We start from the raw sequence: 24,488 nt of genomic DNA, 5'->3' as shown, positions 1-24,488 counted from the left end.
CACAGTGTCACTGTTAGTTTGTACACAATCACACTGTGCTAATTTCAGACCCCTGCAATCTCCATCAGCTGACACAGTGCAAAAAATGTTCATCTTTCCTGGAATGGGATATGCATTTATTTTTTTTAAATACGATTATTGACAGCGGATATAAAATAGCTGCACTCCCTGTTCAAATGACCATGATATATCATGTTAAAAGTGTGTTTATGTGTGTCTGATTCAATTGGGGGGGGGGGGGGGGGGGACAGAATTCAATGTTTTGAAACGGTTAAGTCAAACAACAACTGAGATTATGAAGTTGCATAAGTGTGCACACCCTCATAACTGGTCAATTCTGAACACAGCCACACCCCTAGTTATAAGATCGTGTGCAACCAACCACATTATCTCTGTTGTATATTTTTACTTCTCTTGAAAAGATTTACTTTTTTTATGTTGCATCAATTGTGGAAAACAAGTTTTTGTTCAATGATGAATCTTTTTTTCAAATCACAGAAACCCACAATTTAAACGAGGTTAGAGTTTTTTACACTCAATGTACTGTATGAAGATTGAGTCATCTCTTGCAGCCTTTTGTCACATACGTTTTTTTTAAAATACATAAATATATGGTTGTACATTTTTTCATGCTACAGCTTCACAAAGACAGTGTAACTTCAATGCTGTGGTTCCAGTTTCTCAACTAAATCAATACAATGGCACCCTGCTCTCTCAAAGTGAATTTTCCTAATCAATGACTATTGACCCAATCAATCCGCAAAGAAACATTGCTGTATAAAATAACCACAAATTACAGAGAACATTTATAAAAATTGCAGTTGTGCATAAATGTGCAACGTCACTGGCGTTATAATGTGGTTATGTCTTCTAAATGAAGTTTATATACGTGCTGATATTGATCAAAGAGAATTGTACATACGGTTAATGGTTTAATTAATACATAAAATATTGACTTTCAATAAACGTGACCACAGAGTAGGCCATACAATATTTTCTTGATTTGTGATCATATTTAGCAGCATTTGAGAACGCAAACTAGGGTATATAGCTTATTTATACGAAAAAGTACTTTTGTCATTGTTCCAAATGGTTCATTCCCTTCTCCGTTTTGCTCTAAAATTTAAATGACAAGAGCCTTTTCTTCATCATCTGTGCTTTTTTTCAGGGCCACTGCAGATGAGTTGCCAATCACAGAGCACACTCAACGACTATTAATTGTCGCAAATGTTCCCAAAAACGTTCGGCAACAGTTTTTGTGATTTTTTTTTCCCTTCTCGATGAAAAATGTTCAAAATTCACTTGAAACAAAAAAAGTACAGGCATAGGTCAGGCAACTGTTTGGCGGACACGTGAACACTTTTTTTTCGACTTTCGTCAACAGTTGGAATTGTTCGCCCCTCATTGGAATAAAGGCTTTAGTAATACTGTATTTATGAATTAAAGATTAGGCTCAGCAACAGGTGAATATTTTTTTAAATGAGTCCTCATAGCTATCAATTACAGTACAACACATTGTAAAATCAGTGTTCTACATGTTTTTTACAAGTTTAAAAACAAACAAACGGATGTGCTAGAAAAATAAGTAAAGGCATTTTGGAAATCTGTGTCAAAAATACATTCTGGGACACATAAAGCCATCAGTGATGAAAATTTGCAGTTGACCGACGCAACTAAGACTTTCATTTTGGAAACGATTTTTTTGGGAGATCCAGCGACACCCTGTACACCTGTAAAACATGGAAACCAAGGTCAATGTCATGGCTAGAGCCTGATGATTAGATTATCGTACTTCCCTTAACAATGTTTCATGCCATTGCTCAACGTCATAAAGAACACCCTGAAAAAGAAATGATAAGGTAAAATTAAGGCCAGGCCACTTTTGCTTTGTCGGGAACCAACTCCAAATTAATATGGAAACTATCTGGAGTTCTCTTTGCACACGTGAGGCACAGCACGGACCTGGTGTGGCTCACACTTGGCCCAACCCTCTCCTTGGACGATTTGTCATAGGCGGCAGCGTTCGCAACACAGAACACTTGAGGACCGTCTCCGGAGCATTCAGCAGTATCTTTGTGACGGTTCAGCACTATCATAGGAGGTTGCGTGGAGGAGGTGGGCAAAGGAAACTGCTCAGTCCGTCTTTGGCCTAACTGAAGTCTCACCTTGATTCTTGGATGGCAGCAGCACTTTCCCGTGTGGTGTTTTAATGCGGCGAGGTCCCTGAATATTACCTTGCGAAAGTTGGGCCTGATTGCGAGGTAGACGATCGGGTTGTAGATTGTGGAGGACTTGGCAAACATGGCCGGTATGGCGAACGCCACAGGCGGGATGTCTTTGATGTTGCCGAAGGAAGCCCACATAGACACCAGAGCGTACGGAGTCCACGCCACAAAGAAACCGATGCTCACCGCCATGCTAAGCTAAGGACAAAAAGCACACAACACGGTAGTAAATACAATTTTAGGAAGAGACCCAAAAAATAATAATAATAAATTAAGCAACGATCGCACAAATATTTTATGATGATCAATGGGTTCAATGTTTCGGGGGATTTTATAATGGCTCCTCTGTACCTGCTTTTGGAATGTGGGAGGAAAGCGGAGTACCCGAATAAAACATGCAAACTCCACACAGGGAGGCCGAAGCTGGAATCGAACCAGGGACCTCGACACTACGAGGTCAACGTGCTAACCGCTGGACAACCGGGCCGACCACACACACACACACACACACACACACACACACACACACACACACACACACACACACAGACACACACAGACACACACGCACACGCACACACACACACACACACACACACACTCTTCATCTGCAAATTACAGACGCCTACTATCTATTTGATTTCTTATCAAATAGAATTACTGATATGATTGTCTTAAATTTATATGATAAGGACGTCACCCAATTGAATATAAAAAAAAAAATACTGGGCTCCAGACTAACTTCTTTTTTTTATGAGTAGGAGCATCATTAACATCCATGATAATAATACTGTACTTTGTACTTTAGCACTGATGTAAAGTTTAACTGTAAATGATAGAAGAACAAGTAGGGGTACAAATTTGATACATAGAGCAGTGTGAAGGGAATGCCATTCTAATTGACTATTACGAGCAGGGTAATGTTAGCTAGCCACATGTAAATACCACATGCGAAAGTACTATTACTCCTGCTACATATTTAGTCATATTAATTGGGCAATGCTTTAAATTGGCTTATGCATTCTAGGAGTTTCTAGAAATAACACATTTCAATACAGTACCATTGTATTGAAAGTGCATTTTGCAATGACCTGGCATTACGAGGATTCCTGTCTTTCAGCATTTTATCATCATCTATGAATTGTGTTCTTTCAGTTAACTAGACTAAAATATTGAAGAACGGTATTTGCCCCTTCACCTTAATAATGACGATCTGGATGCGGCTCATGTGCATGTGTCTGGACGCATGATGCTCCATGGTCTTGTGCGACGCGTGCACGGTGGTGAGGATGCCCGCGTAGGATGCCAGGATGAGGGCGCACGGAAGGATGTAGCAAAAGAAGAAGAGCACCACAGTGTAGGAGCGCACCGTCGGCAGCCGATTGGACAGGCGCCAGTCGATGCAGCAGGCGGTGCCGTAGGGCTCCGGTCCGTACTCGCCCCAGTGGCCCAGCGGGCTGCAAGCGAACAATAACGCGTAGAGCCACGCGAAGGCCACCAGCAGACGGCCATGAATGCAGCTGAATCGGTTTCCTGTAAACATAGATAAGTGCAGGTTAGAGCCTGAACACCCGAATTGGCACCCATCCCCTAATTCCACAACTGTCCACTTGGGGGTGCTGTTCCCTTATCATTTGGTAGTGCCCCTGAAGACCTCTGAGCAGCCTATGTGATTTTCTTCAGGAACTGCGAAATAAACAACTCACTTTGACACTTTCACACACCGATGATGTAACATCAACATCATACATGGTGGTTCATTCATTATTCTGTTTGAGAATCCTGACAGGATGAATCCAATTCAACGAATCATCAAATTACGTAATCATGTGTGTCATCAGCTAAAAACATACTTTGGCCAGCACACTTACACAGTTAGCTTGATCATGCTTCACGTCCACTCAATTTAAGACGTCTGTGCCCCCAGCTGGGAAACGGGCAGTTTCTTGAGGTCAAACGGAGGGCTCCATTGCAGCGCATTAAGCAACATCACAAGCCATACTCATCAAGTGTAGTCCGGCGGACTCGTGGGTCATCAAAGAGAAGGCTTAACATACGGCTCTCGGTGGGCGGATTAGGGCGAAATCAACAATGTGCCATTTGGGGATGCCGCTTGTGCACCTTTCTGAGCCTGTTCGCTTTGAAGACTTACCGTACAGTGGGTAACACACTTTGACAAAGCACACCATGCTGAACAGGGTGAGGGTGCTCAGACTGCAGATGCCGAACAGTATGCCGCAGAAGGCGTAGATGGAACACACCGTAGTCCCGTACAGCCACCTGTGAGGGAGGTGTGAGGGTGTGGGAAAAGCAAAGTGAGGGAGGGAGAAAGAACACCTTCGTGTGCTGACAAAAACAAACAGAGGGATCAGTGACGTAGGAAAAGTGCATTAGCATGGTACTCGGTAGTGTTGTCGTAAAAACCACGATTAGAAAAGTCAAAGGTGCCCTAAAACTGTAATGGGCAACATTTTCACAGCCAAGCTTTGTTCAGCGGAACGGTCGGTGCTATTGGACAGGCTGCGGCTGGGTGGATGCATGGCTTGAGGAGCCGACGATGAGAAGAAAAGAGCATCAGCACAGAGCGCCGATGCGGTTGTGGAACTGGGAGTCGCGGCATGGAATTGAAGCGGATTTACATGGGACTGGATAGGTGAGCTTTTTTCGTCGATGGACGCTACAGCTTCTTGTTTGCTTTCAGATTTAGCTTGTATCAGAGGTGCACAAATTTTCAGCATGACGTCTTTGATCCACTGGTGAAAAGGACACTTTGATCGCTTATCTTTCATCTATAACTGTTTCAAACTTCAAAGTGCGGCCCGGTAGTCCAGTGGTTAGCACGTGGGCTTCACAGTGCAGAGGTACCGGGTTCGATTCCAGCTCCGGCCTCCCTGTGTGGAGTTTGCATGTTCTCCCCGGGCCTGCGTGGGTTTTCTCCGGGTGCTCCGGTTTCCTCCCACATTCCAAAAATATGCATGGCAGGCTGATTGAACACTCTAATTGTCCCTAGGTGTGAGTGTGAGCGTGGATGTTGTTCGTCTATGTGTGCCCTGCGATTGGCTGGCAACCGATTCAGGGTGTCCCCCGCCTACTGCCCGAAGACAGCTGGGATAGGCTCCAGCATCCTGCGACCCTAGTGAGGATCAAGCGGCTCGGAAGATGAATGAATGAATGAACTTCAAAGTGTATGCAGGAAAAGTGGTTACGATTGTACGACTGTCTATGTCTTATGTTTTGTGTTGTATTACTTTGTCATTTTATGTTAACTGTCCTTTTGATGGCGGTGCGGGCACCCGCAGAGACTCCTCTAGTTGTCTTGTTGTCTGATTAAGAGGGAAGAAATTTCATCGGTGCTGTATGTTGTACATACAGCGCATTTGATAATAAAGCTGTACTTGACTTGAATATTTTCGCATTGAAGGCATGGCTAATAAATACTGTGGTACTGTATGTTTACAACATGAAGAACGTCCTTTCTGGCCACAACACTCTGGTCGCGATGGTAACGTTTAAACGTGCCTTTAAAACACGACTCACCCTAGCCGCATATTACGCAGAGTGGGCTGGGTACATGGGAATCTCCCATTGAGATAAATCCGTATTTTAAGTTGGACTCCTGACACTGTTGATTATATGTAGTTTTCTTTTTGTTGAAAGTCGTCAGCTCCTCTACTGTCTCCTGGCTGGGCATTTTCCCCTTTCCAGAGACGTTTGTTTTTCACTCATTTTTGAGCTCCTGGTTTCATTTTAGCGGTAACCTATTACATGACCATAAAGCGCGCCTTGACCTGCGTCAAGAGTGACATACCGTAGATGGATGTAACAGAGACACCGCACACTTCAGAGAGCAGAACGAATACATATCCACATGGTGATTTTCTTCTTTGTCATGTGTGGGGTGGCTCACACTTTGAAAATCAGTTGAGCTAAATAAAAAAAAAAAAAAAAAGAAGATAGGCAACAGCACCTGTGGTAGAAGCTGGATGTTATAGCCAGAGGGTAGAGAGACAGCGTCAGGCCCAGGTCGCTGACGGCTAAGTTGATGATGAAGAACTCGGCCGGCTTCAGGAGATGTTTTTTCTTGTAGGATACATACAGCAGAGTGCTGTTGCCAAACAATGAACATATTCCTGCACCGGGGAGGAATCACACAAACGAAACCAAAAAAATGAGGGTCAACCACAGCAGTACTTCAGAATAATTAGCTTGACGACCTCAAGATTTTATCATTCATTCTTTGGCAATAAAAAGTGCCGTTCAATTGTAGGTGCGAGGAGTTAACTCTCGCCACCTTACATCTAACAGACATTTTTGATTCCAGTGATAGATGCAATACTCATAGATCCCTTGATACGCTGCCACATAATTTATATTAACTGTTCATTTTGAAAAAACAAACAAAAAATAAATAATTGATAATTTCGTGAATAAAAACAGCAGCATATAAACAGTCTGTCAGTGTGTAGCATTTCAGATTGATTTATTTGATTAGAAAACTCTTGTTCATAACTGAACTGCACTATATTGTGTAAAAACCAGTATGATTAACGCACTAATTGTGCGAGGAATAATTTTAAAAAAAAATCCATATTGTGCAACATTGGAGATCACACAGTGAGACTATTTTACAGGTAAATATTGTGCAGCAATGTCCCTGTCAAACATGGACATGAATGTGTGTTTCTGACTCACATGGCATTAGATTATTCTATGCAACACACACACTGTATATTTATGTTTGTTTGCTTGCTTGCGAGAAAATGATTAGATATCGCACTGCATATACCTCATACATACTAAACATCCATCTAAAGATAATCAAATACAAGTGGTGCCAATATCTATGGTACAAGTCAAGTCAAGACAAAAGTATTTATAGAGCACTTTCAAACAGCCATCGCTGCATACAAAGTGCTGTACATGGAGCAATTTCACATGCACAATAAACAGTAAGACAAATCGGTAATAAAGGCGGTAGAAAGCACCAAACAGTAAAAACTGTACACGGAAGCAGTCGGACTCCGGCAACGTTGTTGTTTAGTGCTAGCAGCCAAGCTATTCACAGAGATATTCAAAAGAAAATGAAAAGTCAAATACATTAAAAAAAAGAAAAAAAGAAAAACTGTAGTTACTTTAACTCACCAAAGAGTGAATACACCACAGCCACAGTGATGTCCAGGGGCACGGGAATGTTGGACTGGAATGCAGTTTCGTCATCAAACCCTCCCATCTAAAGATGACGACAACACCGATTTCACAAGCAACTTCGATATACATATACACAAATATGCTTGTAGTGTAGTATTTTTCCATCCAAATCTTAGATAATCTGCCTATACAATATTTGCCCTCAATTCAATACATAGTCGGCAAGAGGGGCAACTATACTGTACAGGCCGGGGTGTTAAATTCATTCTGATCGCAGGCCACATTGCAGTTATGACGTCCCTCAAAGGATGATGATATTATTACCTATACAGATACAACGGCATGTGTATTTCATGTTATGATTTGTATTTTTTAGCAACAAATTGAATTTGATATCAGAAGTCAAAACAGTGTCCAAATATTTAAGTTGACTGCTATAGTTCAATTTAGGAGATTTGGTGGGTGGAAAATTCAGGTTTTATCTGTAAAAAGTTGAGAAATTTAAATGCAATTAGGTTACATATTTTCTGGCGGTAAAAGAGAACAGAACAAATCTGATTAGTAAAAAAAATAGGTCTAGTTTGCGTTAATGGGCCACATTAAAAAAATGATGTGCTGGGCCCTGAGTTTGACACCAATATCAAACAAAACATATATATTGTATTTACTTGATGTAAATACAATATATATTTGTACTTGATGTATACTGCCACGGTTGCCCGGATGTAGTTATTGTGATGTTATGAAGTGGGGAAAAAAGTGTTCAACAACGTAAAATTAAAATTGCATACTGTAAATAAGATTGATGTGTGCATTTTTTTTCCAAAAAAGTGACAAACTTGCTTGTTTTCACTTGGTTAAAAGATATTATCAACCCGTGTCACACAGTTGAACCACCTGTCAATCATTTTAGAGGCAAACTGTTCAATACGTCTAGTCTGAAAACAAAATGGGTTATCGGTAATTATTTCCCCCTTAAAACAAATTCATAACACAAGTAACACCAAAAAAATGTTGTGGTCCTTCTTACCTTGTGTCTTCATTGACGTTTTAAATGGACCTAATTAAGTTCCTCAATCAATTAGGGAAAAGACAAATGTTGCTGGAGGGGCGGGTGACGCCTTGGCACCAAAAAGTGTCCCCGATGTGCTGAGAAGCAGCCGAGGACGGCATTTGTTCGTCGGATGCTATTGACACACAGGAGCAAGAGAATGTGATACAGAGGCTCGTCTGCTCTCCAGAGAGCTTCTCAGCAACCCCCCTGCTAAGCCACCCCCACCTGCCACCCCGTGCCTTCCCATGTCCCCACCCTCCACTGTGCTGCCCACACAATTCAGCATGACGATGTCAGTAGCAACATCCCCTCTCTTTAATACTGTACATCAATGATTCCCAATTTGGGTGGGGATGCTACAGGAAATGTAAGCTATTCAGTCTGTCCCCAATTTTTTTATTGATTTAATTGAAATAAAAAGTAGTTTTCTAATCAAAACTGACAGTGAGCTTAAATTTAAATGCTTAACAGACCGAAATCAAAGGTGCAAATGCCGCTTCATCATGTTTGCTTTGAAACTTGGGCTCCATTGATTGATTCGAGTCCGCAATAAGGTGACAACAATCAGGTCTACTGAAAATAAAAGCATGTATACATTTCTTCTAGTTTGCTCGTGCTTCATCTAGTTTTAGGACTGTTCCATTTAATCCCACCCAAGTTTCCAGCAAGATATTCTTATAATCAGTGTTCAATATTACCGGTATATCATTTGGTAATTTAAGAAGATAACTTGACTCCAAGATAAATGACTATTTAAAATTGAGACAGGTTTAAATCCTGCATGGCGCTTATCTTCTAAGAAGCAGGTTAGATCCGATGTTGGTCGATTTGCAGTCAAGCGCAGGATCTGAAAGAGGGTGGTGTGCACACTTGTGGGAGTGGTCACAGTCAACTTCAACCATAGCCAATCAAAGTGTCTCCTTTCCGTCCAAACATACTCTATAGCTTTCGTCCATCCATCCATTTTCCGATCCGCTTATCCTCACAAGGGTCACGGGGGTGCTGGAGCCTATCCCAGCTGTCTTCGGGCAGTAGACGGGGGACACCCTGAACCGGTTGCCAGCCAGAGACGAACAACCATCCACGCTCACACTCTCACCTAGGGACATTTGTGAGTGTTTAATCAGCCTGCCAAGCATGTTTTTGGAATGTGGGAAGAAACCGGAGTACCCGGAGAAAACCCACACAGGCATGGGGAGAACATGCAAACTCCACACAGGAAGGTCCGGAGCTGGGATCGAACCCGCGACCTCTGCACTGTGAGGTCGATGAGCTAACCACTCGACTGGTCCGCCCTCTTTAGCTTTAAATGGCGGGCATTAGCTGCGCAGTAGAGCTGTGAAGTAGGCGCACAAAATGGAGTTACAATACAGATCTGCTTACCTTATGGCTTTGTTGTGAGAGTAGTACATTTTCCACACAATGTCCACTTGACAGATTTCAGGAAGATATCTAGGAAGATGTGTTTAAATGAGAATTAATTGTACTGTGCTTTTGTACCCCCCCACCCCCAATTACTGTTGCTGATTATTTTCTGACAATGTCGTAACACAACGCTTACAAAATGCTGCTGATTGATCTCCAATGGAGATGATGCATGGAGATTTGAATTTCTATGACCCTTGAATGATTTTACCACTGAAGCTATTCATTTTGTGAGTTGCATGATGGCTACGTGCTGAACAAAAAACAGCCACGGGCAGGTGCCGCTGATATAACCAGGCCTCTTTGAGGAATGGCACTAATTTACAACGTGCCGTTTTACCTGATGTGTGGGAAGGCGCTCAGTGAAAGTGCCTCAAGCACACTGGATGTCTGTTGTTTGTTGAGTGGAAGCAACATATTGCCATGTTTGCACCAGGTCGTCCGCATCGGCATGCAGCGGGTTCACGTAGCATGAGGATGGCCGGCACGGTGAAGATGCTCTTGTGACGACGACAAACGAGTCTGTAATAAACAGCATTAAAGAGGAAGTCAAGACCAAAATCTTTTAGTTCTTTTTATATATATTGATATATATATATATATAGGCGAAAGGTAGTCCCGTGGTTAGCCAGTCGACGTAACAGTGCAGAGGTACCGTGTTCGATTCCAGCTCCAGCCTCCCTGTGTGGAGTTTGCATTCTCCCCGGGCCTGCGTGGGTTTTCTCCGGATACTCCGGTTTCCTCCTACATTCCAAAAAACATCCATGGCAGGCTGATTGAACACTCTAAATTGTCACTCGGTGTGAGTGTGGGCGTGGATTGTTATTAGTCTCTGTGTGCCAGCGATTGGCTGGCAACCGATTCAGGATGTCCCGCGCTTACTGCCCAAAGAGAAGCTAGGATAGGCTCCAGCACCCCCCGCGACCCTTGTGAAGATAAGCGGATCGGAAAATGTATGTATGTATGTATGTATGTATGTATGTATGTATGTATGTATGTATGTATGTATGTATGTATGTATGGATGGATGGATGGATACACATGCACTTTTGTTCTTCTCCCTTTCATAATTTTGCTGCTGTAAATTGGGAATTTATCCATTGTGAAGCAAGTAAAAGTTGTCTTATCTTAACTAAGCATTCAGATTAGTTCGTATATTTGCGGAATATGAATTTAGTAGTAAAATCCACCTCTTTTTGTTTATCTCAGTGAGCAGCCATTTTGCCACTTGCTGTCGACTGAAAATTACATCACAGTTACTCAAGAGAGTGGCAAAATGGCCGCCCTCTGAGATGGCTAAAAACGGGTGGATTTTCAAATGCGGTGTTTAAACTAGTGAAGGCGCATAGAACATATTATTGTCAAGAACATTTGGGGCTGGGGGGTTGACTTCCCCTTTAAGCTTTGCATCCCAAATTGTTGTGGTCATCTGTGCCACCATGCATGACTATCCTCGAGCAGCACGTCACAGTTTCAACGGGTTTATAACACACTTTTCCCTCAATCTCATGTTCAGAGTACGCAGACGTATCGGCTATAGTACGGCTTCATTTACATATAGATTAAAGCTCAAATTGAAAGTAACATCACATCATGGCAATTCTCAGGCAAGTGTTTAGCGGCTCCACTGAATTATCGTTATCGAATTATTATTCTAGAAGTCAAGTGGAATGGACATTGATTTCTCATCTATTTGCTCCTCCAATCACGCCAACTGCATGCTCAAGCGTAAGCACGTGAACGTCAACTCATGACAGCTACTTCTTTGACATGTAGATGGTTATGTCAGCCATTTTTTTTCTTGATGACCTGCATAAGAGGCCTCCCCCATAACTAGTACATTGGTCATTCCACAATAAAAAGACCTCCGGGGAAACATAAAATGTCCTTCAAATCACCACTTACGGTGATTACATTGAGACAAAGATTCAAACATCCACTCATCGATTATCTGAGCCGCTTATTCTAACGAGGGTCTCACTGAAGCGCTCATAAAAAAATAAAAATAAAAAAAAACTAAACTCTTCGCGAAAGACCTGGCGATTGCAAATTAGGTATCGCTGCACAAATGTATTGAAAAGTCACAAAATCTGTCAAATGTTGTTATTGTTGTTGTTTTTCGGTTGTCGATAAAGTAGGTCACATCTGTCGATGTCATTTGTATTGAGGGAAACAATTAGAAAACAGGTTTTGGATAGAACATCAGTATAAACAACTCCCAAACAACTTTTTTCAGGCCATTCTCAGGGAAGTGAATCGATCCAAACTGGAGTTTTGTGGTTTTCTTCGGTCTTGGGAGATCAATTCTCAGAAGCCCAAAGAAACCACAACAGGAGAACCACAACAGGCCAGTGCAATCAATTCATTGTCCTCACAGAGAAATGACCCAAATGAAAACACTTACAGGAATTTTTGGGTCATCTCTTGCTCTCTCTCTCCGTCTGTCTGTCTGTGTGTGTGTCTCTCTCTAATATTTAATTAAAAAAAATATATATGTTTTTTTTTTTAACTTGTGTCTGCAAACTTTGTTACTCCAATTTTTTGGGAGCGAGGTATGTGGGTATTATTTTTTCGGGTCGTGTCAATGATTAAAAACAAATTATGCCTCATGTCGTTTTCTTCATTTGCATCTTTGGGTCACATTCTTCATTTTTTATTTCACATTTGTGATTTTTGTGACTGTATTTTAGGTTGCAACTGTCTTGATTATTGTTTATTCTTCTCAGGTCTGTTGCTTTTTTATTTGTATGTAAAATCAGTTGCTTTAAAAAAATATATTTTATTACATCGATAAAGCAGAATCCATCCATCCATCCATTTTCAATAGCGCTTATCCTGAAGAGGGTCGCGGGAGTCACCGGAGTCTATCCCAGCTGAGTCCGGACGGAAGGCGGACGACACTCTGAACTGGTTGGCAGTCAGTCGTAGGGTACTTATACAGTAGAGACAAACGACCATTCACACCCATATGCACACCGTCACTGAGTGGGAACCGATCCCACGCTGCCCGCACACAAGACCGGCGAGTGTACCACTACACCATCAACAACTAAGGCAGAATTTCTCTTTAAAATAAGTAATAAATAGTTTTGAAATATTTTTGACCATGTTATTTTAAGATTATGTCATATCGATAGATTTGCATTTCTAAGTCACATCCTGTATAATGTATATATGTATATTCTATATTTTATTTCCTACCTAGATTGAATTTCTTTTGAAAGACACATGATAAAACAACCAACCCCCAAAAAACTGCCAGAACAATACGCACGCAGGCACATAAAGGGGTGCATACACACAAGTCAGTAAACAAAAAGTACAGGAAGCGCATCAGTTCAGCTCCATTAGATACATCTCTGTGCCGAGCTCATATTTAAGTGTTATAAAGTGTGGTGCCCCAAAATATCAATAAGTAATCAGCAACATCCAAAACAACCATTCAGTTTGCATGAATTTGAGGGCCAAATTTGTTGGCGCCTGCTTTGGCCCACTTACAAAATACATCGTTTCAAAATCGATAAAGAAAGGTTGATTCGGAGATGAAAGTTTTAAAGGTTAAAAAAAACAACAAAACACACGAAAGTCTTCCTCCTTACTTGGAACGAGACCTTCTACTCATCATTTCTATCACCTTTCAAGTTTTGGCCACGTCATCAGAGCCAAAATGGAGCCCACAAAGCTTCACGATTACAAGCGGGGCAGCTAAACATGTAGACAGACAATACAACAATACAGTAACCTACCTCCATTGGGAGTTATTTTCCAGACTTCTCCCGCCGATAGTGAAATCCGTGCTATAGAAATAAAATGAGCAAAAAAATAGTTAGTTCTTGAAACAGTTTGCAAATAATACAAAGGTAATGTATTGTTTTGTGTAAAAAAAAATATGTTGAGTCAGAGGCGACACTATGGTCGAATGGTTAGCACGTCCGCCTCACAGTGCAAAGGTACAGGTGTCAATTATGGGCCTTGGCCTTCCTATGTGGAGTTTGCATGTTCTCCCCTAGCCTGTGTGGCTTTTCTCCGGGTACACTGGCTTCCTCGTACATTGCAAAAGCATGCATGGCAGGTTAAAGGAACTCTCTAAATTGTCCCAAGGTGTGAGGTTGTTTGTGTATGCGTGTTGTGCAACTGGATGGCAACCTTCAGGGGTGTACCCCGCCTACTGCCCGAAGACAGCTGGGATAATTCTCCAGCACCCCCGCGACCCTCGTGAGGAATTTCAAATGAAGAGAAAATCTACTGAGCTGGCATTATTAAAAACTGTGAAAAAGAAAGAACAAAACAAAACATTAACACGACATTTAAAGATTTGTTAGAGATAGCAGAGCCCGTGAATCCATTTGAAGTGACTGTATCACTTTGACCCTTTAACAATCTGTCAATTATTCACCTGCTGCGCATGAAGTACATCTCATGAAAATCTCATCATGTACCTTACACTAAATGAGGGCTCACGACGCCGTCGATGAACATTATTGTTGGACATGGCTGGAGAAACATCCACAGGTGTATCATTGGCTCTGCACATCGCGTGTTTGCTGTGTGGCGCCGCACTGTGCATGGTGAGAAAATGACATGAAAGAAAGAAATGACATGTATTCATGATTTTATCATTTACATTTTTTTTCTGGATTTCTTCAGCCTACAGAAATAATACAAGGTAAGTAAGGGACAATAAAGGAGTTCGCAGAGTTTGAGTGTGTATGTGTTTTTTTTTTGTTTTAGTTTTTATCACTAACCTAACATGATATTTTATTGCAGACTTTGATGTGGATGGTGGCCGAGATTTGGATATTTTTGAAATCAATGAAGGTATGTGCGGGAAAGCCGGAAAAAAAAATTCGCTAAAATTCTTCCAATTTTGAAGCTTCATTATTGTGCTTTGGCCATACAGAAGCAGGATTAAATCTGGTAGAAGGCGACATTGTGCTTGGCGAGGTTTGTGGTCCTCATGAAATAATATTATTATTCATACTGGAGTGAAGTATCATGTTTTGCTCTCACGTGCTTCTCATTTCTAACCAACAGAAGCAAAGTCGGAACTCCATAATAGGCGAAGAGTACCGGTGGCCCACGACCATCCCTTATTACATGGGGGATGACCTTGGTGAATTTTGGATTTTATTTTATTATTGTGCTGATAGTTTGCATTCTATCATTCTGAAAGCTGTTGCTAATCAGGTCAGGAAAATACAGTGGAATGCTTGTCACAATTTGTGGGGATTTTTTATTTTTTTTTAATGGAAAGCACACCTCCGACCGCGGCACAACTATGTGTTTGGGAGGGTGGTTGTTTGTCACACACAGATGCATGATTGGGGATAGAAGGTGGTCTCCAACGGCGGCCAACTTTTGCGATTTGCAAATGGTGATCTTCTTGCATGCAGTTGTTTTTAAATGTCTCCTGCATTTCCATGCGGCGCAAACTGCACAGCACTTTGCGAGGAATTTAAAGGGAATGAGGGGAGCTGCTTCCATTGGATGGCAAACACGTCGTCTGCGTGCCCTCCCACAACGGCGCAAACGCCCCTTTGACTCGCAGCAATATAGGAAAACATCAAAAGAAAGAAAACTCCAGCCATGTCTACAGTTCGAATGCGCTTGGCGCAAGACTTGCGCTGGGCCCAAAAATAGGGCCTAATTAATCTATGATGAATGAATTTGGTCAACTAGTCTTGCTGCGCTGCGTTGGACCACGAGATTAGACACAGCTTTCAGTATGACAAAAGTGCACATGTGCATTTTTTCGAGTGCAGAAATCAACGCAAAAGGTGTGATCCTGAAGGCTTTTGAGCAGTACCGCCTTAAGACCTGTATTGACTTCAAGCCGTGGAGTGGAGAAGCAAACTACATCGGCATTTTCAAAGGCAGCGGGTAAGGCGCGAGCACAGCACTGTCAAACTTGCTTTTACTGTGCGTCATATCGTACTTGTGGTTAACTTGAGATAAGGCAGGAGTACAGTATGAACTTCTAAATTTGAAGATTTTTTTTCCCTTCTATTTGTGATTTGAAAAATGAATGCTTTCCTTGCGTTCTTGAAGCTGTTTCTCCTCGGTGGGCAACCAGCGCATCGGGAGGCAGCGCCTGTCCATCGGTAAAAATTGCGATCGCATCGCCACCATCGAACATGAGTTCTTGCACGCTTTGGGCTTCTGGCACGAACAGTCCAGAGCGGACCGGGACGACTACGTGCAAATCATGTGGGACCGCATCTCAGAGGGTAAGCAACAGCTGCATTGTAGACAATAAAATATTAGTAATTCTTCGATTAGACTATTTGATAAGTTTTACCACATTTTAACTTTTTTGGGGAAACCCATCTATCAATCTGATCATTAAAAAAAAAAACAAAAACAAAAGTCTGCATCGGCCGGTCGAAGTCATGCACAGAAGTGATCACAATACAGGACGCATTATTAGGGACACTTGGAAAATAGCAAGACGATGATGTGTATTTTTAAATGTCACTGCCAGTTAGGTATTCTTTGAATAATATTGTCATTATTAAATGAGGTTGTGTAGAAATGTACTGTATCTAATATTTGGGTTGCTTTATTTGTTGACGAGTCAAAATATTAAAAACAGCTCTCAGAATGACGTAGCTGATTTCTACACCACAGCTACCTGCTAGCAACATACTACTATATATACACACATACATACACACAGTATATTGTATATACATATGAACCGTTATACTTTATATAAAGAGTGTGAGTGGAAGAGAGATGTCACTGCACTGCATTTAAACGCAATTATTAAAACAATACAAGTGTTAGCAGCGTGCTCAGCATGATTCAAACTGCTATGAACAGAATGATCAATTTATATTGCAAGTCATTAAATTATACGAGAAGGAAACACCCGTTGAGTATTGTACTTTGTTGTGGGCTGTCGTTCATCAGTTTTAGTGCTTAAGTGATAAAAGAGTTGTTGGTGTGCGATAAACAGAGCAACGTGGCACAACTGCACCACCATTTGGACATGAAATCATCAATAGCTGCTGTTAGAGTGCATATAACTTTGATTACACGGTGAGTCATAATAATAGAAAGTCAACACACCCCAGTTTGAAGGCGAGGGATTTTGTCATTTAAAAAAGGAAGCAAGACAAATCATTTCAAAACTTTTTCTGCCTATATTCTTTACAAATCAAGTGAAAGTTGGTTTTATTGGATAGTTACATATTTTCATGTGTGTTTTGGTCAAATGTAAGCATGCAGGCATGGATGTTTTACTTCGGAAGATAAGCTTTCTGTCTTACCCATAACTCAGACATACAAAGTAGACGGGAGACTGTTGTCACATGTGCTAAGAAGCCAGTATTTGCCAGAAATTCTTGCAGCTCCTTCACTGTTGCTTACCTCTTGGCAGCCCAACGGTGGCGACAAATTGGGGCCCCCGCCAGAATTGAGGTTGCCCATCAATGCTATATTTAATTCCTTGGACATTCTTTTGTATCCTATTGCTGTCTGATACCTTTGAGCATCTCTCTGCAGATGATGGCTTGTGCTGTATGATGTGATGACAAAAATGTCAGGAAAAGCCACTGAGAACAGCTGAACTTTATTTGGGTTCAATCAGAGGCCCTTTAAATGATGACAGGGGTACGCAGATTCTTATTTAACATGTAACTGTAAGTTTGAATGAGAGTGGTTAATACAGTATTTTACTTACCCCTCTAAAAAAGTTTTTTTTAATTGTAGACGCGATAGGTAACATTCATGGTGGCGGTAAAAAGTAGCAAATTGAAATGACAAAAAAACCCTGAGCATTTGAACAGAGGTGTGTCAACTTTTTATACCCACTGAATGAATGTAAGTCACCAGTCTTGTTTTGTGCGGCATCCAGGCCGAGAGCACAACTTCAAGATCCACAACGACACCACCTCCAGCTCGCTGGGCATCCCCTACGACTACGGTTCCATGATGCACTACAGCAAGACGGCCTTCCGCAACGGCTCCGAGCCCACCATCGTCACCAAAATCCCCGCCTTCACCGACGTCATCGGCCAGAGGATGGAGTTCAGCGACAGCGATCTCCTCAAGCTCTCCCGCCTCTACAACTGCAGTGAGAAGAATGGCTTTTATTGTCTCGTTTTGGTTGCTGTTCATGAGCCGATTGACATTGACCTGACAAGATGGCCGTTCACAGCCGTGACTTCGTCTTGCAGCTCGGGGCTCCACTTTTCTGGACTCGTGCGACTTTGAGCAGGAGAACATCTGCGGGATGATTCAGGGGCCGGGCGACCAGGAGGACTGGCACAGGCTATCCAAGGCAGCAGGCGGACCCGACACGGATTACTCCAACATGGGCAAATGCACTGGTGAGAGGAGGGCCATAGAAAATCAGTCTAGGAAGTATAAATATGCCCGACGTCAGTAATATGTCATTTTTATATGATTGACTGTCGTTAGGTTCTGGCTATTTCATGCACTTCAACACGAACAGGGCCAACCCCGGTGACACAGCCCTTCTCGAAAGCCGAATCCTTTACCCCAAGCGAGGTTATCAATGTCTGCAGTTTTTCTTCTATAACAGCGGCGGCCTCAACGATTCGCTCAAGATCTTTGTGCGGGAGTACGACAAAGCTCACCCTGCGGGGACACTGCGCTTGATCACCACCATTGACGGTTAATATCACTCACTCTCTTATATCTGTGAAAACTTGGTCAGAGGTGTGGAACCGAAGGCCCGCAGGCCAAGTTTCGTCTGCAAGAGAAATTCAATCTGGCCTAAATGTGACGATGCTGCTTGAGGGAAATTTCAAAGTCTGGAATTGTCTTCCTTTGTCTTTTCAGACATGGGTTTCTCATCATGGCAGGCATGTGACTTTCAAATGTGAGATATCCCATACAATATGATATAAGATACGATATGATATGATATGATTATTTGGCCAATAGCAACAAGAGACTTGAAGAAACTGCCTTAAAAAATGTGAAAACATTGAATCCCCAAATACATGCTCATGAAATGGGCCCCCAATAGGAAAAAGGCCCCCACCCCTGGGTGGTCTTAGATGCTCCTTAGTAACTAAGCTCATTTGATGTAACAGGACCCCCTCAGGACCTGTGGCAGCTGCACCATGTCAGGCTAAACGCCACAAAGAAGTTCCGTGTGGTCTTCCAGGGAACCAAAGCAGGTGCGGGACCATCTGCAGGTGGATTGTCTCTGGATGACATCAACGTTTCCGAGACCATGTGTCCCGAGTTTGCGTGGCGCGTGAAGAATTTCAGCCACGTGATGGAGAACACCCCTGTGGACACGGCCATCTACAGCCCACCCTTCACCTCCAAGGAGGGCTACACCTTCCAGATGAAGCTCTATCCCAGCGGGAAGGCCAGTTCCTTGGAACAAATGGCGGCCTACGTGAACTTGGTGGCCCGCGAGGGCGACAGCGGGCAGAAGTGGCCTTGTTCTTGGAAGCAAATGACCATGATGCTTATGGACCAGCACCCTCACATCCAGAAGCGCATGTCCAACCAGCGCAGCGTCACCACCGATCCCAGCAAGCTGATTACGGGTTTGCATGTTGAAAGACGCTCCTCTCGTGCGAGGCTCGTGTTTAACGTTCGGCTCTGTCTATCAGACTCCAACAGGCTCTTCTGGGATGACCCTCGAAAGGTGGGCGTCGAGGTGACGGACTCAGACGGCTCCAAGTACTTCCGAGGACCAGGCACCGGGACGTCGGTGTACCTCACCCACCTAAGAGCCAGGAGCAGAGATTTCATCAAGGGAGGGGATGCCATCTTTCTCCTCAGCATGGAGGGTAAAAACACTCACCATATAAACCAGGGGTGCCCAAGCTGGGTCGGTCCTCAAGAGCACCGACCCAGCTTGTTTTAGATGTCCCCCTCCTCCAACACTCTTGATTTAAACTATCAGCGCATTAGCAAGATTTGCGGAAGCCTAATGATGGTCCTAATCATTGAAATCAAGTGTGTTAGAGGAGGGCGACATTAAGGCTGGATAGGCGCCCTCGAGGACCGGATTTGGGCACCCCTGATATAGGCTGGACGGACAAAAGTATTGGGTAATTTTGCCCAGTCGTTCTCAAATGCCTCGCACTTCCTATTGTTTGGAGTTTGAATCTCAGCTCCAGTGTGGCATTTGCATGTTCCTGTTTCTGTCCGTTTTCTCGAGCTTCCATCCAGATTCCTAAAATCTTAAGTCCACGGAAGATTCGCAATTGTGCAAATTGTATCTTTGCAAAAATCCTAAAGTTCCCATGGAAAAGGTCCTGGAAACTTTGTTGACACGAAGGTCAAACCAAAAGGTCAACAACCTTCTTGAAAAGTCAAAGCTACATCTTGACTAGCGCTTAATGCGGCTAATGGATGATAGACATCTACAGTGTCCAAAGAAAGCCACTAAATCAATCAGTCATTCCTGAAAAATAATGATCAACATTTTTTTAATTGCGAGGGGAGGCCACTGAGAAATATATTTGCCACACTTGATTTCTACAATATTTCCAATTTCAAATGATCAGTTCGAACACGTCTCATTACTGGTGAACTATTTTTAGAACGGGGCTGCCCCCCATGGCTGGTCATGCATGCCTTGGGGGATATCTGCTGCCTATGGGCAACATGTTGGTGATCCCTGATCGAACAAAGCTCCTTGATAAGTTGATAAGTAAGATAACTTACATCACGTACAGTACTGTACATTCACGTTCTGTCAAACATAGTATCGGACACTAACCTTGTTGCCGCAATCAACAGTCTTTGGATTCATCTGAATTGAACTCAACATCCCTCTCGTGTGCTTTGACTCTTCAGACGTGTCGCATCTGACTGAAAGCCAACCTTTGCCAACCACAACCCCTTCGTCGAGTACATTTACAGCCCCTGCCAATTCATCCATTAGCATGCCGCCTACCACCAACACCGAATCTCCCCCTGGCTCTTGCGTGCGGTGTCAAAATGATGGCGTGTGCGTGCAAGAACACGGGAAGGCGGTTTGCCGGTAAGAGCACACATCTCACACACATACACACACACACACACACACACACACACACACACACACACACACACACACACACACACACACACACACACACACACACACACACGTGTGCGCACAAAGACAAACCCGATGATATTCAAAATCAAATATGTTGCAATTGTTTCAGTTACTGTATGATTTTTTTAACGTTACATTGAATAATGCTGCCATTGAATAATGCTACCGATTATCATGCTATCAAATGTGCACATTGTGCTTAATGCTTTATATCTGGGTTGTACAGCATCAGATCTGGTGCATCAAATTTCACGGTTGGCCAACATATTATTATACACCGACTCCAACACAGCGCTTGCTCCATATTTGACTTTTTCTTGACATTATGTTGTAGTTTGCAAGCAGATAGAAATGTCAACGGGGGTCAACATTCAGCAAGTTCAAATGGGAAAATTGCCACGCGCCTATGATTACAGACTCAGGAAATACAATCTTAAACAACACAAGATAAGATGTTGACGATGGAGGTGAACGGTTATCATCATGTGACGTGATGGGTCTCCAACCTGCCTGCTCATCTCAGGTGTGCCGTGGGGGTCGATTGGTGGTTCTACGGCGACAGCTGCCAGCATAGAGGCTCCCAGGCGGACAACAGAACCCTCGTCCTGGCCTCCTCGTTGTCCGTGCTGGGCGTCATGCTGGTGGTGACCTTGACCACCGCTGTTTGCCTGAAGAAGAAGTACATGAAGCAAGGTTATGAAAACAGCCTCGTCATGGGGAACATGGGAAGAGTAGCGTGAGCGGTGACGGAAAGACCAAAAGGACAACGTTGAAACGAGTCAGCGTTCATCAATACTGTAGTACGATGATCATGCTGCATGTTTCAGATTGCCCCTTGCTGGCCATTTACACAACGGGCCAATTCAATGTTGTCAAGTTAATTTCAAATCATGAAACACCCAGACATTTGAGTTTATATTCACAAATTTAAAATTTATTATACCAAAGACGGGAACATCTGTGTTGTCTCTTTCCCACGTGGATATATATTTTGTTTGTATTATTAAACTCGACATGATCATGCCGGCGGTAACATGGGGCTGTGTTATGAAAATAGAATGTCAATCTCCATGTATGTGTACAAAAAAACCCTAAACAAAACAAAACCAACAAAAAAAAGTCTATTGGTGTTTATTTGATACAGTGTTGACTACAGGACATTGAAATCAAACAAAGAAGGGAAAGAATTGTGTTGTTGCTTGAAATGTTTTGAACTGCAATTGCACATGTATGTGTTGTTATTGTAGTATGTCTAAACGGTATATAAAAGAAGGGAATGGGCATGGTCAACCTCGATAACAGCAAATGCCCTCACATTCTCCACTAAAACCTTCACTGACATTGATCCTTTAAAAGCATCTGGATACAACATTTCTCTTATTTACAATCATTGGAAAAAAACCCCACAAATCACCATTTCTCTCAGAGAAGATTAGTAAAAGTGACCGAGTCACCATATAGAGTATGCAACTCCTAGGAGTTAGTATTCATAGTTTCTACCAACAACAACAACAAAAAAAGGTCTATGCCATTTTCTAGGCCGAGCCATGAATTACTGAAGAAATACAGTATCTTAAGTGCCCTATCTACAACGGTTACGTGTGGTATTACCGGTGTACCATTCCACAAAGTTGAGAGTAAAAAGATGATGTGTGTCGCTCTTAAAAGGGTTTCTGCTGCTTTCAAGTGAAACGATATGGTGAGTTCAAACAAGTTCAACCAAAGCGTGGGATTCAGATTAACACGTATTTGTGACTAAAAAGAGACTAGTTTTGGTTACTGGGGTGTCTAAACTAAAAAACAAAACAAACAAACAAACAAAAAAAAACCCCAAAACAAAACAATGGTCCATTGCTCCAACGTTTGTGTGAACACAAGAGGATGTTCACAATGGATCCAGTTTTATTAAAGGGCAACATCTGCATGTTTTTCCATTGGGGGAGCAGTTGGGAAAGAAAATGCTCAGGAACAGAAAGGCAGTTTGGAAAATAAGTGTGAAGTCCTCAGGTGTGCGCGTCGTCATGGTGATGGCGAGGGAGGGGCGGGATATTGCGTGCATGCTGAGATGAGGTTGGAGCTGGTCTTCTAGAGCGGGGTGTCAAAGTAGTCCACCGGCTGGTCCGTCCCGGGCGGCTTCTGCTGCTTCTGCTGATGCTGTTTCATGATCTCCTTGACCTCCTCTTCAAGCTCGGGGGGGATGATGAACTGGTCGTCTGGGTCGGGCTGTGTCGGGGCGTTGAAATACCCGCCAGACTTCTTGGAGGGGGCGTCGGTGGCCACCTCGATGAGGTTGTGACTCTTCTCCTGGCGAGCCACCGAGCCGTTGACCCTCCGCTTTCCGAACGCCGCCTTGGAGCCATCGCCGCCACATTGCCACGCCTCGTCCCTCTCCGGCACGTTCTCTGTACCCGCTATGCTCATGTCCACTCCTTCATCCGGGGGCTCGGGGGTGCATGGTGGTGGAGGAGGAGGCGGTGGAAGAGGGAGCACGCCGGACTCGTGGCCGGAGGAGGAAGACGCTTGCTTTGACGTGGAGGACTCAGATTTGAGGCAGTGAACATCCGCTTCGACTTCCACGCGGCTTCCGTTGGAGAAAACGCCGGTGATGGGCTCCTCGTCCTCGCTGTCCAGCCCGTTGTCTGAGAGGGCGCTGGAGAAAGTGGCGCTGGACAGCTGGCGCTGGAAGGAGCTGGCCAAGCAGCCGGGGTGAAGCGTGCAGCAGCTGCGGGCTGAAGGGAGCTCAGGGCCAGTGAACAGATACTGGAAGGGCTGGGCGGCGGCGTGGGCCTGCTGGGGCTGCAGCGTCGTGGGGTGGGCCTGGTGGTGCAGGTGAGGGTGGTGGCCCTGCTCGTGCAGTAACACCAGGGAACTCTGCGGGGGCTCGTCAGACGAGGCGGTGGAGCCCACCTCGCTGCTCATCTCGCTGGTGCTTATCTCACTGCTCATCTCGCTGCAGGATGACGGCGGCACGGGCAAGGAGCTGTCCGAGGGGCGCTCCTTCATGCCCGACGATGACGGCGGGTAGGGGCCCAAGCCGGGGCTGGGAGGCGGCCGGGGGGGCTCCGAGCAGCAGCAGGAGCAGCAGTCTTCGCTGACGCTGAGCTGGACAACTACGGCGCTGAGGCTGTCGGTGCAGCCGTAGCCCTGCGCCAACGTGCACAACTTCTTGGCGGCGGCCAGGCCGTCGGGCACGTTCCGCACCGCCTCCACCGCCTCGCTGGGAGACACGGCATCCCACAAGCCACGGCTGCCCAGAATGAAGAATTCGTCCTGCGGGGTGAGCGTGACTGTCTGCACGTAGGGAGACGGGATGACGGACGGATAGAGGAAGGAGTAGCCCATGATGCGGGTGGAATCAGTCACACCGTTGACCTTGTTGTCCTGCAGGAAAAACACAAGATACATTTAGAACATCGTGGGCCGGAGATGCCTTTCCTGCTTGAGTAATCACTATTCTATGCATTGGCCTGCATTACTATTGGTTCTATAAAACTGTATTAATTCCATACTCTTAACCTCATCTGCCCAGGGATTTAAGATTCGGTTGTGCTGGCCAATTTAAGGTACATTGTATTCACAAATGAAATGTTTCTTT

General features: G+C 43.8%; 3 protein-coding genes across 5 annotated transcripts in view; 1 reads left to right on the top strand and 2 right to left on the bottom strand.

The window, feature by feature from the left end:
* Positions 1-115: 115 nt before the first annotated feature.
* On the bottom strand, positions 116-20,851 carry LOC127616316 (opsin-5-like). Of its 3 annotated transcripts, none has more exons than XM_052087840.1 (11): positions 17,686-20,851; positions 13,599-14,411; positions 10,508-10,596; positions 10,193-10,374; positions 9,811-9,879; positions 8,404-8,560; positions 7,368-7,455; positions 6,193-6,355; positions 4,378-4,505; positions 3,424-3,758; positions 116-2,423 (listed from the first exon to the last, which is right to left on the bottom strand). In XM_052087840.1, the coding sequence occupies exons 7-11, from the start codon at positions 7,453-7,455 to the stop codon at positions 1,866-1,868; spliced, it is 1,272 nt and encodes a 423-aa protein (XP_051943800.1). In that variant the 5' UTR covers positions 8,404-8,560; positions 9,811-9,879; positions 10,193-10,374; positions 10,508-10,596; positions 13,599-14,411; positions 17,686-20,851; the 3' UTR covers positions 116-1,865. The 3 variants fall into 3 exon arrangements, with proteins under 3 accessions (XP_051943800.1, XP_051943801.1, XP_051943802.1); XM_052087841.1 differs by lacking the exon at positions 17,686-20,851 and having other exon boundaries at positions 13,599-14,118; positions 14,292-17,679; XM_052087842.1 differs by lacking the exons at positions 13,599-14,411; positions 17,686-20,851 and having other exon boundaries at positions 10,508-12,436.
* Positions 14,332-21,633, top strand: mep1bb (meprin A subunit beta b). The gene is made up of 14 exons (XM_052087826.1): positions 14,332-14,420; positions 14,500-14,518; positions 14,620-14,670; positions 14,753-14,796; positions 14,887-14,965; positions 15,615-15,732; positions 15,901-16,079; positions 17,711-17,929; positions 18,033-18,185; positions 18,277-18,492; positions 18,918-19,385; positions 19,452-19,631; positions 20,647-20,833; positions 21,417-21,633. The coding sequence occupies exons 1-14, from the start codon at positions 14,343-14,345 to the stop codon at positions 21,631-21,633; spliced, it is 2,208 nt and encodes a 735-aa protein (XP_051943786.1). The 5' UTR covers positions 14,332-14,342.
* A 172-nt stretch (positions 21,634-21,805) lies between these two features.
* The window catches only part of phlpp1 (PH domain and leucine rich repeat protein phosphatase 1), a 53,659-nt gene continuing 50,976 nt past the window's right edge, over positions 21,806-24,488 (bottom strand). Inside the window, exon 17 of the mRNA XM_052087807.1 lies at positions 21,806-24,274. Coding sequence (XP_051943767.1) covers positions 22,979-24,274 — 1,296 coding nt within the window. The 3' untranslated portion in view covers positions 21,806-22,978. The remainder of the gene's footprint in view (positions 24,275-24,488) is intronic.

This window comes from Hippocampus zosterae, chromosome 15 (assembly GCF_025434085.1).
Source record: "Hippocampus zosterae strain Florida chromosome 15, ASM2543408v3, whole genome shotgun sequence".
Taxonomy (NCBI): Eukaryota; Metazoa; Chordata; class Actinopteri; order Syngnathiformes; family Syngnathidae; genus Hippocampus; species Hippocampus zosterae.
This window is presented reverse-complemented; position numbering and strand designations above follow the sequence as displayed.